Source organism: Camelus ferus, chromosome 31 (genome assembly GCF_009834535.1).
Source record: "Camelus ferus isolate YT-003-E chromosome 31, BCGSAC_Cfer_1.0, whole genome shotgun sequence".
Lineage (NCBI taxonomy): Eukaryota > Metazoa > Chordata > Mammalia > Artiodactyla > Camelidae > Camelus > Camelus ferus.
Window position 1 is genome coordinate 3,271,370 of NC_045726.1, and position 16,818 is coordinate 3,288,187.

General features: G+C 50.8%; 1 protein-coding gene across 1 annotated transcript in view; it reads left to right on the forward strand.

Moving 5' to 3' along the window:
- LOC102513960 (rho GTPase-activating protein 20-like) overlaps positions 1-5,006 on the forward strand; it is a 43,427-nt gene extending 38,421 nt beyond the window's left edge. The window contains 2 exon segments of the mRNA XM_032471098.1: positions 531-645; positions 1,796-5,006. Of these exon segments, the coding sequence (XP_032326989.1) occupies positions 531-645; positions 1,796-3,630 (1,950 nt within the window). The 3' untranslated portion in view covers positions 3,631-5,006.
- The last annotated feature ends 11,812 nt before the right edge of the window (positions 5,007-16,818 follow it).

Below are 16,818 nucleotides of genomic sequence, written 5' to 3' on the forward strand. Positions count from 1 at the left end.
GAGGGAAATGCATAGGAAGAGGCTGCTCAGGCAAAATGTATGCTTTTCTCTCCAGCTGTCTCTCCTTCACAGTAAGTCCACAGAGGATGCCCACTTCCCACACTTATGACAATGGCCTTTTACATAAGAAACATATTTTATAAGTCTTTATCTAACGATGCTTCATGAATTTTAATAAGAAAGTATATTTCTTCATCCCAAATGCCCTGTAGAGAATACTTAAAATTACCCTAATTTTAAAGACAGGACCATTAGTATCAAAATGTTAGCATTAAACCAAGGCCACAAATAATAATTAAGCCACTGGTTAAAATCAATTTCTATACTCAAACTACTCTTGAAAGTATCATGGTTTTTTTAGGGGAAACAGTTCTGTTTAGTTTTCAAGGAGATATGAACTTTGAATTTTTCTCAGGATTCTTTTTTTTTTTTTTTTTTTTTCAGTTTGAACCAGGATTCATACAGGAAGTGTGATTTATAGGTGCACTATGTGAAAAGTAGCCCTTCATTTTTGTTCCTTTTTTGTACAGGTTTCTCTGCTTATACAATTTCTGATTGAAAATTGCTGTAGAATATTTGGAGAAGAAATCACTTCCCTTTTGGAAGAGGTTTCAGTGACATGTGATACAAAAGAGAATGCCTCAGGTATTGTGAATAATGGGATTGTTTTTGTGTGTGAGAAATAGGCACACATGTGAAGGTCAGCAAGGGCACCGGTTACCCTGCAGCCCAGAGCAGCTCGGGTGAAGGGGGCCTCTCACCTGGGTCAGGGGCCGAGGGCTTCTGCCCCTTCCTTAGAAGGCCTGCTCGTAGGTCAGGCTGTGTTAACACTGTGGTTGGGTTACAAAGAGTATAAGACAAGGTTCCCAAACTCCAAGAAGTTGTTAGTGGCAGAATTTTAACTTTTTTTTTTAAATAAAACCTTACAAGGATATACAATAGAACAATTAACAGACTTACAATATAATATATTGTTATATTGTTACAATATCTTACAATATAACAGAACTGCTGTGGTTGAAACTGGAGTAGGAGACCCAGAAGCAGGCCTGGTCTGGTTCCTCCTCATCTTCCTCTCCGAGGTCCCTGACACCTCTCAGAAATCCAGCACCCTGCAAAACACTTGAGAAAACAGCTAGCTTCATGGGGCAGGGCAGGGTGTGTGGGGCTTGAAGACATTCAGCCTTCCAGAATACGAATGCCTGCACCACCAATTCTTGGTTACCTTTGAACAATTATTCTGTGCCACCATAACGTTAGTATCTTCTCCTGTAATTGTGGGAAACCATAACATCTAACTGGTATGATTGCCGTAAAGAATAAACAAAGTAATAGATATTAAAGAACTTTGTCAAAGGGAAATTGATAGGGTTGGTAAATGATTTCTCTGAGACTAATAGAGTTAATTAGGTATATCTGCCAGCTAATCCATTTAATAAAAGACAGAGTCTTATTCAGAACCTGGATGTATTTGCATTAATTTCTTCATATTTTTTTTTTTTTACCATTTCTTAGTATTATGACATGTGTTCATTGTTTTGAGGAAGTCTTACTTAAAGAAAGCCTATTTCTTCAGGGACTCAGGTAAATCTAGTATACCCCAAAAATTTACTTTTAATTTCTGCACTAACAACTAGAAAGATTGTGAAAGATGCTTTCTTGAGAGTAGGAATTTGAAAAATCTGCATGAAAACAGAATTAAACTAAACATCATAGTTGTTTAGTTTTTTTTTTTTAAGGCAGCGTGTATTTGAGGCAAGTGCAAATGTTAATCATGGTTTGATTTTTTCGACAGATATCTCTTGCTTCCAGCTGAATGACAGCATGGAAAATGAGCTGAACGAAGAAGTCAATGCTCCGTGCAGTGACTTAGTAAAGAAACTCAGTCCAGGCAGCAGAAGCATGGACTCCATGTTAACCCTCATTGACTATGACCTCGAGCAGCCTGAGGCAGAAGGCGTTTTAACCCTGAGCAACTTTGACTTAGACGGTCCTAAAGGTGAAGACATCCAGGTGGAACAGCCCAGTGAGCCCGTGCCGGTGGCCGCGGCGGCAGTGTATAGAAAGGCCTCGCTGCAGGACCAGACCAGTGCCCCCTCTGGTACGAGCACACCCGGCCACCTGTCTGCAGCTACGGAAGATGCTCCAAAAACCCCGAGGCAACAGCGGCGCTGCTCGGAGCCCAGCATAGGCTACCTGGGTTCAAAGCTTTCCTTTCTCAGGGCATTTTATCAGAAAAGGATATGCAAGTCCAGCTGCGATGCAATTCTCCTGAAAAAAGATGAGAACCATCTGAGTCAGAATCCACCCCTCCAGGAAGAGGGTAAGACAGGTTTTAAAATGAGTTTAGTCACATGCACTGATGTCAAGAAAAATGCCACTGATAAAAATGATAAGAAAAGCTTGTGTGATAGCAAAGGAAATCGTGTAAAGCTTTTTCCTAAATCCAAGCCAGTGACCATTTCTTACAGCTGCCTGTCCTCACACGATCGTCCCAGGAACCAGCCCTTCACTGCAGACATGGCTGGGTACTCCCCGCCATGCACAGCAGAGCCCCTCAAGGGCTCAAGGAGGTAGCAGTGCTGCTCAGAGCCCAGCACTGATGACCGGCGCTGCAAACTGACCTATCTCAGGGGACTTTATTCAAAAAAGCAGCAGCACAATGCAAGCTGTGACACCAGTCTCTTGCACGGAGAGGAGGATAATCTCAAGAGGCACAAGTCTTTGCAGATGGAGGGGCAAAAGCTTATCAATCAGAGCTTGGTCATGGGGATCGAGGTTGGCAAGAGTGGTGCCACAAACCAGAACACTGAGAAGGTCTTCCCCCCAAGATTAAATATTTGCCTGAGGAGTAGCTATTCCAGCTTGTCCTCCCCTGACACGTCCCCATCTGGCTCATTAGTGAGTTCCCAAGACAGCGCTTTTTCTCAGATTTCTGAACAGTCAGTGTTTACACCCACTGAAACATCCTCTCCAGTAGATTGCACTTTTCAAGTTCGAGGAAAACAGGAAGAGCTTTCTTCTGACTTCAGCAGTTCCAGCCTCATTTCTGGAATTCCTGGTCCCTTATCAGGGCAGTCCAGCAGCCACCTGGCTCATACAAAAAAGGACAGCCTAGAGGGGCATTCACAAATGCATTCTATAACTCTTCACCCCAGCACAAGGTTGAGAAATGGTATAGCCAGTTTGAAAAATTGGTCCCTCAAAAAGAAGTCAAGGGCACCCAGACCAGAAGACAATAAAGCAGGTTCCCTAAAAGGACCCATGGAGCCACCTCCACATGCTCCTGGCATTCCAGAAGCCAGCACACTGCAAGAGAGACAGACAGACGTTCCCCAAAGGGCTGCTGAAGGACTTGGAGCTGTGCAAATAGCCCAGTGCTGTAGTTCTTACCCCAGCCAGGACTCAGAGAAGGACAATAGCTCTCCATCCAGCCTGGCGGAAGATGGACTTGAGCTTGGTATGAAGTACCCTGAGGAAGGAGAGAATGATGGACAGTGTTTTCCTGGTACTCTGCCTCTAGAAGGATCCTCACCCAGCTCTTTGACAATGGATGACGTGTCCAGTCCAGACTCAGAGCCAACAGTGGTTTCTGATGCTGAGGACACACATGTAACCAAAGACATTTAACCACAATCAGAATCTAATATCTGCAAGGACAGAATCCGGGCTACTAATAACATAAAGATAATAATTACTATGACCCCTGTGTATAAAATAACCGAGACAGGTAGCATCAAGGTTATCACTGCTGATACTTAGGACAACAAAAGAATCCTCTTTATTGAGACTATTTGGCAAAAAGTTGAGACTAAAAGATTTTATCACCTAACTGGGAGGCTTTTCCTTATTAGAGCATGGATTGATCCTGTCATGTATTTTAAGAGATCCCAGCAGAGGACTAAAGATGCAGCAACTTCTCTAGAGGAAACATGCCTTAGATGACATTAAGAAGGCCAGGATATCAAAAGTGAAGAATGAAAACTATGGACAGAGGGGGAAGTCTGCAAAGAAACCATCCACATTCCATGAAATGTTTTTAATAAGTAAGCAAGAAAAATGCCAACAATCAAAGCATTAAGAAGGAAAGCATGTCAGATGATCAAGGAAATCACGTCAGACTTTTCCCTGAAACCAAGTGAGTGGCCAGTTCTGAGAAATCTCATAGTCAATCACGTGCCCTCACAGAATCATTCCAGGTACCAGCCCACTAAGGCAGCTAGAGTGGAAAAAATGTGAGGGATTCGAGCCATAAGTACCATGACATCATAATTTTTGTTGGTCAGTTCATTTTTTCATGAGTGTTTCACTGTTCTGCAGAGGCCCCCCAAACACAGCTGTGGGGAGAAAGAAGGAAATGGGTGCTCATTTCAGTCTTTTTCCAGAGGTGCCTGAGCCAGGAACATTCTCCAGAAATGCACTTTTCCCTCCTAGGAGGTGCCCTCCTGACAACATTCGCTATCTTGGTGAGGAGGAAGAGTCTGCAACAACAGTCCTTCTTTGGTACACGGTCACTGTTGCCAACAGGTGATAAAAGCAGGACTCCTCTTTGCTGAAATGATTTTCTGAAACTTGTCTCTTGGATTAATCTGCAGAAAAAAAATTACTGACAAATCCTACCTTTTCCGATGGCCATTTAAAGCTAAGAGAGCAGTTTTGACGGCTGGCAGGTTGTAAACAGTCACAAAAAAAAAGAGCCACCACAGTCGCTGTCGGGCCTTCTTTCAAACACTCCTCGACGTTGGATTTTCTCACCGACAGAACTTTTTACATCTTTTTCTCCCAAATGATTCACGGTGTATACCCCATTGGTTAATTCCACTGGGGCATGCACCGCAGTGTAAACCCCATTGGTTTATTCCACTGGGGCATGCACTGCTGTGCAGACCCCATTGGTCTATTCCACTGGGGCATGCACCGCGGTGTATTCTCCATTGGTTTATTCCAGTGGGGCATGCACCGCGGTGTAGTCCCCATTGGTTTATTCCACTGGGGCATGCACCGCGGTGTAGACCCCATTGGTTTATTCCACTGGGGCATGCACCGCGGTGTAGACCCCATTGGTTTATTCCACTGCGGCATGCACCGCGATGTAGACCCCATTGGTTTATTCCACTGGGACATGAACCGCGTTGTACACCCCATTGGTTTATTCCAGTGGGGCATGCACCGCGGTGTATTCTCCATTGGTTTATTCCAGGGGGCCATGCACCGCGGTGTAGTCCCCATTGGTTTATTCCACTGGGGCATGCACCGCGGTATAGACCCCATTGGTTTATTCCACTGCGGCATGCACCGCGATGTAAACCCCATTGGTTTATTCCACTGGGACATGAACCGCGTTGTACACCCCATTGGTTTATTCCACTGGGGCATGCACCGCGGTGTATCCCCCATTGGTTTACTCCACTGGGGCATGCACCGCGGTGTATTCCCCATTGGTTTACTCCACTGGGGCATGCACCGCGGAGTAGACCCCATTGGTTTATTCCAGTGGGGCATGCACCGCGGTGTAGTCCCCATTGGTTTACTCCACTGGGGCATGCACCGCGGTGTATTCCCCATTGGTTTACTCCATTGGGGCGTGCACCGTGGTGTAGACCCCATTGGTTTACTCCACTGGGGCGTGCACCGCGGTGTAGACCCCATTGGTTTACTCCACTGGGGCGTGCACCGCGGTGTAGTCCCCATTGGTTTACTCCACTGGGGCGTGCACCGCGGTGTAATCCCCATTGGTTTATTCCACTGGGGCGTGCACCGCGGAGTAGACCCCATTGGTTTATTCCACTGGGGCGTGCACCGCGGTGTAGTCCCCATTGGTTTATTCCACTGGGGCGTGCACCGCGGTGTAGTCCCCATTGGTTTATTCCACTGGGGCATGCACCGCGGTTCAGTCCCCATTGGTTTATTCCACTGGGGCATGCACCGTGGTGTAGACCCCATTGGTTTATTCCACTGGGGCATGCACCGCGGTGTATTCCCCATTGGTTTATTCCAATGGGGCATGCACCGCGGTGTAGTCCCCATTGGTTTATTCCACTGGGGCATGCACCGCGGTGTAGTCCCCATTGGTTTATTCCACTGGGGCATGCACCGCGGTGTATTCCCCATTGGTTTATTCCACTGGGGCATGCACCGCGGTGTAGTCCCCATTGGTTTATTCCACTGGGGCACCGCGGTGTAGTCCCCATTGGTTTATTCCACTGGGGCATGCACTGCGGTGTATTCCCCATTGGTTTACTCCACTGGGGCATGCACCGCGGTGTAGACCGCATTGGTTTATTCCACTGGGGCATGCACCGCGGTGAATTCCCCATTGGTTTAGTCCACTGGGGCATGCACCGCGGTGTATTCCCCATTGGTTTATTCCACTGGGGCATGCACCGCGGTGTAGTCCCCATTGGTTTATTCCACTGGGGCATGCACCGCGGTGTACTCCCCATTGGTTTATTCCACTGGGGCATGCACCGCGGTGTACTCCCCATTGGTTTATTCCACTGGGGCATGCACCGCGGTGTATTCCCCATTGGTTTACTCCACTGGGGCATGCACCGCGGTGTAGACCGCATTGGTTTATTCCACTGGGGCATGCACCGCGGTGTAGTCCCCATTGGTTTACTCCACTGGGGCATGCACCGCGGTGTAGTCCCCATTGGTTTATTCCACTGGGGCATGCACCGCGGTGTAGTCCCCATTGGTTTATTCCACTGGGGCATGCACTGCGGTGTATTCCCCATTGGTTTACTCCACTGGGGCATGCACCGCGGTGTAGACCGCATTGGTTTATTCCACTGGGGCATGCACCGCGGTGAATTCCCCATTGGTTTAGTCCACTGGGGCATGCACCGCGGTGTATTCCCCATTGGTTTATTCCACTGGGGCATGCACCGCGGTGTAGTCCCCATTGGTTTACTCCACTGGGGCATGCACTGCGGTGTACTCCCCATTGGTTTATTCCACTGGGGCATGCACCGCGGTGTATTCCCCATTGGTTTATTCCACTGGGGCATGCACCGCGGTGTATTCCCCATTGGTTTACTCCACTGGGGCATGCACCGCGGTGTAGACCGCATTGGTTTATTCCACTGGGGCATGCACCGCGGTGTAGTCCCCATTGGTTTATTCCACTGGGGCATGCACCGCGGTGTATTCTCCATTGGTTTACTCCTTGGGGCATGCACCGCGGTGTAGTCCCCATTGGTTTACTCCACTGGGGCATGTACCGCGGTGTAGTCCTCATTGGTTTATTCCACTGGGGAATGCACCGTGGTGTACACCCCATGGGTTTATTCCAGTGGGGCATGCACCGCGGTGTAGTCCTCATTGGTTTATTCCACTGGGGAATGCACCGTGGTGTACACCCCATGGGTTTATTCCAGTGGGGCATGCACCGCGGTGTAGTCCCCATTGGTTTATTCCAGTGGGGCATGCACCACGGTGTAGTCCCCATTGGTTTATTCCAGTGGGGCATGCACCACGGTGTAATCCTCATTGGTTTATTCCACTGGGGCATGCACCGCGGAGTAGACCCCATTGGTTTATTCCAGTGGGGCATGCACCGCGGTGTAGTCCCCATTGGTTTATTCCACTGGGGCATGCACCGTGGTGTATTCCCCATTGGTTTATTCCACTGGGGCATGCACCGCGGTGTATTCCCCATTGGTTTATTCCAGTGGGGCATGCACCGCGGTTCAGTCCCCATTGGTTTATTCCACTAGGGAATGCACCGTGGTGTACACCCCATGGGTTTATTCCAGTGGGGCATGCACCACGGTGTAGTCCCCATTGGTTTATTCCACTGGGGCATGCACCACGGTGTAGTCCCCATTGGTTTATTCCACTGGGGCATGCACCGCGGTGTAATCCCCATTGGTTTACTCCACTGGGGCATGCACCGCGGAGTAGACCCCATTGGTTTATTCCACTGGTGCATGCACCGCGGTTCAGTCCCCATTGGTTTATTCCACTGGGGCATGCACCGCGGAGTAGACCCCATTGGTTTATTCCACTGGGGCAAGCACCGCGGTGTAGTCCCCATTGGTTTATTCCACTGGGGCATGCACCGCGGTGTAGTCCCCATTGGTTTATTCCACTGGGGCATGCACCGCGGATTAGACCCCATTGGTTTATTCCACTGGGGCATGCACCACGGTGTAGTCCCCATTGGTTTATTCCACTGGGGCATGCACCGCGGTGTAATCCCCATTGGTTTACTCCACTGGGGCATGCACCGCGGAGTAGACCCCATTGGTTTATTCCACTGGTGCATGCACCGCGGTGTAGTCCCCATTGGTTTATTCCACTGGGGCATGCACCGCGGTGTATTCCCCATTGGTTTATTCCACTGGGGCAAGCACCGCGGTGTAGTCCCCATTGGTTTAGTCCACTGGGGCATGCACCGCGGTGTAGTCCCCATTGGTTTACTCCACTGGGGCATGCACCACGGTGTATTCCCCATTGGTTTACTCCACTGGGGCATGCACCGCGGTGTAGACCCCATTGGTTTATTCCACTGGGGCATGCACCGCGGTGAATTCCCCATTGGTTTAGTCCACTGGGGCATGCACCGCGGTGTATTCCCCATTGGTTTACTCCACTGGGGCATGTACCGCGGTGTATTCTCCATTGGTTTACTCCTTGGGGCATGCACCGCGGTGTAGTCCCCATTGGTTTACTCCACTGGGGCATGCACCGCGGTGTAGTCCTCATTGGTTTATTCCACTGGGGAATGCACCGTGGTGTACACCCCATGGGTTTATTCCAGTGGGGCATGCACCGCGGTGTAGTCCCCATTGGTTTATTCCAGTAGGGCATGCACCACGGTGTAGTCCCCATTGGTTTATTCCACTGGGGCATGCACCACGGTGTAATCCTCATTGGTTTATTCCACTGGGGCATGCACCGCGGAGTAGACCCCATTGGTTTATTCCAGTGGGGCATGCACCGCGGTGTAGTCCCCATTGGTTTATTCCACTGGGGCATGCACCGTGGTGTATTCCCCATTGGTTTATTCCACTGGGGCATGCACCGCGGTGTAATCCCCATTGGTTTACTCCACTGGGGCATGCACCGTGGTGTATTCCCCATTGGTTTATTCCACTGGGGCATGCACCGCGGTGTATTCCCCATTGGTTTATTCCAGTGGGGCATGCACCGCGGTTCAGTCCCCATTGGTTTATTCCACTAGGGAATGCACCGTGGTGTACACCCCATGGGTTTATTCCAGTGGGGCATGCACCACGGTGTAGTCCCCATTGGTTTATTCCACTGGGGCATGCACCACGGTGTAGTCCCCATTGGTTTATTCCACTGGGGCATGCACCGCGGTGTAATCCCCATTGGTTTACTCCACTGGGGCATGCACCGCGGAGTAGACCCCATTGGTTTATTCCACTGGTGCATGCACCGCGGTTCAGTCCCCATTGGTTTATTCCACTGGGGCATGCACCGCGGAGTAGACCCCATTGGTTTATTCCACTGGGGCAAGCACCGCGGTGTAGTCCCCATTGGTTTATTCCACTGGGGCATGCACCGCGGTGTAGTCCCCATTGGTTTATTCCACTGGGGCATGCACCGCGGATTAGACCCCATTGGTTTATTCCACTGGGGCATGCACCACGGTGTAGTCCCCATTGGTTTATTCCACTGGGGCATGCACCGCGGTGTAATCCCCATTGGTTTACTCCACTGGGGCATGCACCGCGGAGTAGACCCCATTGGTTTATTCCACTGGTGCATGCACCGCGGTGTAGTCCCCATTGGTTTATTCCACTGGGGCATGCACCGCGGTGTATTCCCCATTGGTTTATTCCACTGGGGCAAGCACCGCGGTGTAGTCCCCATTGGTTTAGTCCACTGGGGCATGCACCGCGGTGTAGTCCCCATTGGTTTACTCCACTGGGGCATGCACCGCGGTGTATTCCCCATTGGTTTACTCCACTGGGGCATGCACCGCGGTGTAGACCCCATTGGTTTATTCCACTGGGGCATGCACCGCGGTGAATTCCCCATTGGTTTAGTCCACTGGGGCATGTACCGCGGTGTATTCTCCATTGGTTTACTCCTTGGGGCATGCACCGCGGTGTAGTCCCCATTGGTTTACTCCACTGGGGCATGCACCGCGGTGTAGTCCTCATTGGTTTATTCCATTGGGGAATGCACCGTGGTGTACACCCCATGGGTTTATTCCAGTGGGGCATGCACCACGGTGTAGTCCCCATTGGTTTATTCCAGTGGGGCATGCACCACGATGTAGTCCCTATTGGTTTATTCCAGTGGGGCATGCACCACGGTGTAATCCCCATTGGTTCATTCCACTGGGGCATGCACCGCGGAGTAGACCCCATTGGTTTATTCCACTGGGGCATGCACCGTGGTGTAGTCCCCATTGGTTTATTCCACTGGGCATGCACCGCGGTGTATTCCCCATTGGTTTATTCCACTGGGGCATGCACCGCGGTGTAGTCCCCATTGGTTTATTCCACTGGGGCATGCACCGCGGTGTATTCCCCATTGGTTTATTCCACTGGGGCATGCACCGCGGTGTAGTCCCCATTGGTTTATTCCACTGGGGCATGCACCGTGGTGTAGTCCCCATTGGTTTATTCCACTGGGGCATGCACCGTGGTGTATTCCCCATTGGTTTATTCCACTGGGGCATGCACCGCGGTTCAGTCCCCATTGGTTTATTCCACTGGGGAATGCACCGCGGTTCAGTCCCCATTGGTTTATTCCACTGGGGAATGCACCGTGGTGTACACCCCATGGGTTTATTCCAGTGGGGCATGCACCACGGTGTAGTCCCCATTGGTTTATTCCACTGGGGCATGCACCACGGTGTAGTCCCCATTGGTTTATTCCAGTGGGGCATGCACCGCGGTGTAATCCCCATTGGTTTATTCCACTGGGGCATGCACCGTGGTGTATTCCCCATTGGTTTATTCCACTGGGGCATGCACCGCGGTGTATTCCCCATTGGTTTATTCCAGTGGGGCATGCACCGCGGTTCAGTCCCCATTGGTTTATTCCACTAGGGAATGCACCGTGGTGTACACCCCATGGGTTTATTCCAGTGGGGCATGCACCACGGTGTAGTCCCCATTGGTTTATTCCACTGGGGCATGCACCACGGTGTAGTCCCCATTGGTTTATTCCACTGGGGCATGCACCGCGGTGTAATCCCCATTGGTTTACTCCACTGGGGCATGCACCGCGGAGTAGACCCCATTGGTTTATTCCACTGGTGCATGCACCGCGGTTCAGTCCCCATTGGTTTATTCCACTGGGGCATGCACCGCGGAGTAGACCCCATTGGTTTATTCCACTGGGGCAAGCACCGCGGTGTAGTCCCCATTGGTTTATTCCACTGGGGCATGCACCGCGGTGTAGTCCCCATTGGTTTATTCCACTGGGGCATGCACCGCGGATTAGACCCCATTGGTTTATTCCACTGGGGCATGCACCACGGTGTAGTCCCCATTGGTTTATTCCACTGGGGCATGCACCGCGGTGTAATCCCCATTGGTTTACTCCACTGGGGCATGCACCGCGGAGTAGACCCCATTGGTTTATTCCACTGGTGCATGCACCGCGGTGTAGTCCCCATTGGTTTATTCCACTGGGGCATGCACCGCGGTGTATTCCCCATTGGTTTATTCCACTGGGGCAAGCACCGCGGTGTAGTCCCCATTGGTTTAGTCCACTGGGGCATGCACCGCGGTGTAGTCCCCATTGGTTTACTCCACTGGGGCATGCACCACGGTGTATTCCCCATTGGTTTACTCCACTGGGGCATGCACCGCGGTGTAGACCCCATTGGTTTATTCCACTGGGGCATGCACCGCGGTGAATTCCCCATTGGTTTAGTCCACTGGGGCATGCACCGCGGTGTATTCCCCATTGGTTTACTCCACTGGGGCATGTACCGCGGTGTATTCTCCATTGGTTTACTCCTTGGGGCATGCACCGCGGTGTAGTCCCCATTGGTTTACTCCACTGGGGCATGCACCGCGGTGTAGTCCTCATTGGTTTATTCCACTGGGGAATGCACCGTGGTGTACACCCCATGGGTTTATTCCAGTGGGGCATGCACCGCGGTGTAGTCCCCATTGGTTTATTCCAGTAGGGCATGCACCACGGTGTAGTCCCCATTGGTTTATTCCACTGGGGCATGCACCACGGTGTAATCCTCATTGGTTTATTCCACTGGGGCATGCACCGCGGAGTAGACCCCATTGGTTTATTCCAGTGGGGCATGCACCGCGGTGTAGTCCCCATTGGTTTATTCCACTGGGGCATGCACCGTGGTGTATTCCCCATTGGTTTATTCCACTGGGGCATGCACCGCGGTGTAATCCCCATTGGTTTACTCCACTGGGGCATGCACCGTGGTGTATTCCCCATTGGTTTATTCCACTGGGGCATGCACCGCGGTGTATTCCCCATTGGTTTATTCCAGTGGGGCATGCACCGCGGTTCAGTCCCCATTGGTTTATTCCACTAGGGAATGCACCGTGGTGTACACCCCATGGGTTTATTCCAGTGGGGCATGCACCACGGTGTAGTCCCCATTGGTTTATTCCACTGGGGCATGCACCACGGTGTAGTCCCCATTGGTTTATTCCACTGGGGCATGCACCGCGGTGTAATCCCCATTGGTTTACTCCACTGGGGCATGCACCGCGGAGTAGACCCCATTGGTTTATTCCACTGGTGCATGCACCGCGGTTCAGTCCCCATTGGTTTATTCCACTGGGGCATGCACCGCGGAGTAGACCCCATTGGTTTATTCCACTGGGGCAAGCACCGCGGTGTAGTCCCCATTGGTTTATTCCACTGGGGCATGCACCGCGGTGTAGTCCCCATTGGTTTATTCCACTGGGGCATGCACCGCGGATTAGACCCCATTGGTTTATTCCACTGGGGCATGCACCACGGTGTAGTCCCCATTGGTTTATTCCACTGGGGCATGCACCGCGGTGTAATCCCCATTGGTTTACTCCACTGGGGCATGCACCGCGGAGTAGACCCCATTGGTTTATTCCACTGGTGCATGCACCGCGGTGTAGTCCCCATTGGTTTATTCCACTGGGGCATGCACCGCGGTGTATTCCCCATTGGTTTATTCCACTGGGGCAAGCACCGCGGTGTAGTCCCCATTGGTTTAGTCCACTGGGGCATGCACCGCGGTGTAGTCCCCATTGGTTTACTCCACTGGGGCATGCACCGCGGTGTATTCCCCATTGGTTTACTCCACTGGGGCATGCACCGCGGTGTAGACCCCATTGGTTTATTCCACTGGGGCATGCACCGCGGTGAATTCCCCATTGGTTTAGTCCACTGGGGCATGTACCGCGGTGTATTCTCCATTGGTTTACTCCTTGGGGCATGCACCGCGGTGTAGTCCCCATTGGTTTACTCCACTGGGGCATGCACCGCGGTGTAGTCCTCATTGGTTTATTCCATTGGGGAATGCACCGTGGTGTACACCCCATGGGTTTATTCCAGTGGGGCATGCACCACGGTGTAGTCCCCATTGGTTTATTCCAGTGGGGCATGCACCACGATGTAGTCCCTATTGGTTTATTCCAGTGGGGCATGCACCACGGTGTAATCCCCATTGGTTCATTCCACTGGGGCATGCACCGCGGAGTAGACCCCATTGGTTTATTCCACTGGGGCATGCACCGTGGTGTAGTCCCCATTGGTTTATTCCACTGGGCATGCACCGCGGTGTATTCCCCATTGGTTTATTCCACTGGGGCATGCACCGCGGTGTAGTCCCCATTGGTTTATTCCACTGGGGCATGCACCGCGGTGTATTCCCCATTGGTTTATTCCACTGGGGCATGCACCGCGGTGTAGTCCCCATTGGTTTATTCCACTGGGGCATGCACCGTGGTGTAGTCCCCATTGGTTTATTCCACTGGGGCATGCACCGTGGTGTATTCCCCATTGGTTTATTCCACTGGGGCATGCACCGCGGTTCAGTCCCCATTGGTTTATTCCACTGGGGAATGCACCGCGGTTCAGTCCCCATTGGTTTATTCCACTGGGGAATGCACCGTGGTGTACACCCCATGGGTTTATTCCAGTGGGGCATGCACCACGGTGTAGTCCCCATTGGTTTATTCCACTGGGGCATGCACCACGGTGTAGTCCCCATTGGTTTATTCCAGTGGGGCATGCACCGCGGTGTAATCCCCATTGGTTTATTCCACTGGGGCATGCACCGCGGAGTAGACCCCATTGGTTTATTCCACTGGGGCATGCACCGCGGTGTAGTCCCCATTGGTTTATTCCACTGGGGCATGCACCGCGGTGTAGTCCCCATTGGTTTATTCCACTGGGGCATGCACCGCGGTGTAGTCCCCATTGGTTTATTCCACTGGGGCATGCACCGCGGTGTAGTCCCCATTGGTTTATTCCACTGGGGCATGCACCGCGGTGTAGTCCCCATTGGTTTATTCCACTGGGGCATGCACCGCGGTGTAGTCCCCATTGGTTTATTCCACTGGGGCATGCACCGCGGTGTAGTCCCCATTGGTTTATTCCACTGGGGCATGCACCGCGGTGAATTCCCCATTGGTTTAGTCCACTGGGGCATGCACTGCGGTGTATTCCCCATTGGTTTACTCCACTGGGGCATGTACCGCGGTGTATTCTCCATTGGTTTACTCCTTGGGGCATGCACCGCGGTGTAGTCCCCATTGGTTTACTCCACTGGGGCATGCACCGCGGTGTAGTCCTCATTGGTTTATTCCATTGGGGCATGCACCACGGTGTAGTCCCCATTGGTTTATTCCACTGGGGCATGCAGCACGGTGTAGTCCCCATTGGTTTATTCCAGTGGGGCATGCACCGCGGTGTAATCCCCATTGGTTTATTCCACTGGGGCATGCACCGCGGAGTAGACCCCATTGGTTTATTCCACTGGTGCATGCACCGCGGTGTAGTCCCCATTGGTTTATTCCACTGGGGCATGCACCGCGGTGTAATCCCCATTGGTTTATTCCACTGGGGCATGCACCGCGGTGTAGTCCCCATTGGTTTATTCCACTGGGGCATGCACCGCGGTGTAGTCCCCATTGGTTTATTCCACTGGGGCATGCACCGCGGTGTAGTCCCCATTGGTTTATTCCACTGGGGCATGCACCGCGGTGTAGTCCCCATTGGTTTATTCCACTGGGGCATGCACCGCGGTGTAGTCCCCATTGGTTTATTCCACTGGGGCATGCACCGCGGTGTAGTCCCCATTGGTTTATTCCACTGGGGCATGCACCGCGGTGTAGTCCCCATTGGTTTATTCCAGTGGGGCATGCACCGCGGTGTAGTCCCCATTGGTTTATTCCACTGGGGCATGCACCGCGGTGTAGTCCCCATTGGTTTATTCCACTGGGGCATGCACCGCGGTGTATTCCCCATTGGTTTATTCCACTGGGGCATGCACCGTGGTTTATTCCCCATTGGTTTATTCCACTGGGGCATGCACCGCGGTGTAGTCCCCATTGGTTTATTCCAGTGGGGCATGCATGGCATTGTAGACCCCATTGGCTTATTCCACTGGGGCATGCACTGCGGTGTAGACCCCACTGGTTTTTTCCAATGGGGTATACACCATGAATCATCTTGGGACAAAAAGATGTAAAAACTTCTGTAGGTGAGAATATCATCGTCGAGGACTCTCTGAAAGAAGGCCTGAAAGGCACTCTGGTGGCTCTTCTGTTCTGTGATTGCTCTTCTGTTCTATGACTCTTTACATCCTACCAGCCCCTCTCTCTCAGAAGTTACACCTCTCCTGAATTATCTCCATGGATGATTAGGCCTTGCCAGACATTACAAAGGGACAATCAGGAATGGCTGTGCACCTCCCTTCATTTTAAAGAGTTACTTATTGGAAATTTTTTAGAACCCATTTGACCTCTTTAGTTCAAATTCCAATGACCTTTTCTCCCACAAACTTGCTTATTCCAAATCGCCTTTCTTAGCCACCCAGAAACTTTCATGCCAGATATGCTTCCCCTGTTCTCCTAAAGATTGCATTTTTTTGTTATGAAAAAAAATTTTTTCTGTAAATTAGAAGAAGTCCTTTCAATATTAGCTATAGGTGCTACCTACCTCTTGGGGACATGGCACTTTTTGTCCTAAGCATTATAATAAACCTTTAGATTTCTGTGTCCAAAGAGCTCCTTTATGACACTGGCCATCTCAGTCACAGATGTGAAGTAGATTTTACCTTATCACCAACCACTCCTATATTGAGAGTCCTCCAACTGTCCCTATGCATCTCATGTGATATGATATATGAGAGCAGCAGGGATTTCCCTCACCCTGCGGGCACACTACTGTCAGAACTGCAATATGTGAATGAAGCTGTATGGCTTGGATTGTCTTCTCTGGAAACAAACTTCTTCTCTACTTAACAAAATAATAGTTCTAGCCATGTTTTTGTTTTTCTCTTGTATTGACGGGAGAAAATCATATGCCCAGTTTGAAGCAGAGAAAAGAATAGACACTCAAGTTCTTTAATAACCATTTCTACTCTGTGTTCCCTTAGATACTCCTTACATACTTAATGTGAATACTTAATATTGCTGTAAAGTATTATATTGTATGATTTGAAGACAGACTACATGTCATCTTATTACACTCTTGTCAATCTATAAAATATTAGACTGATGCTTTATCTAAGATGCTTTTGAGTTTGTATAATATATCTTGACAGATTTTACTACCATATGTTATGTAAGAAATGTGTATTTTTGTACTTGAAGGAACTGCTGCTAACTTTTAAAGTTGTTTGATTTTTCAAGGCACTGA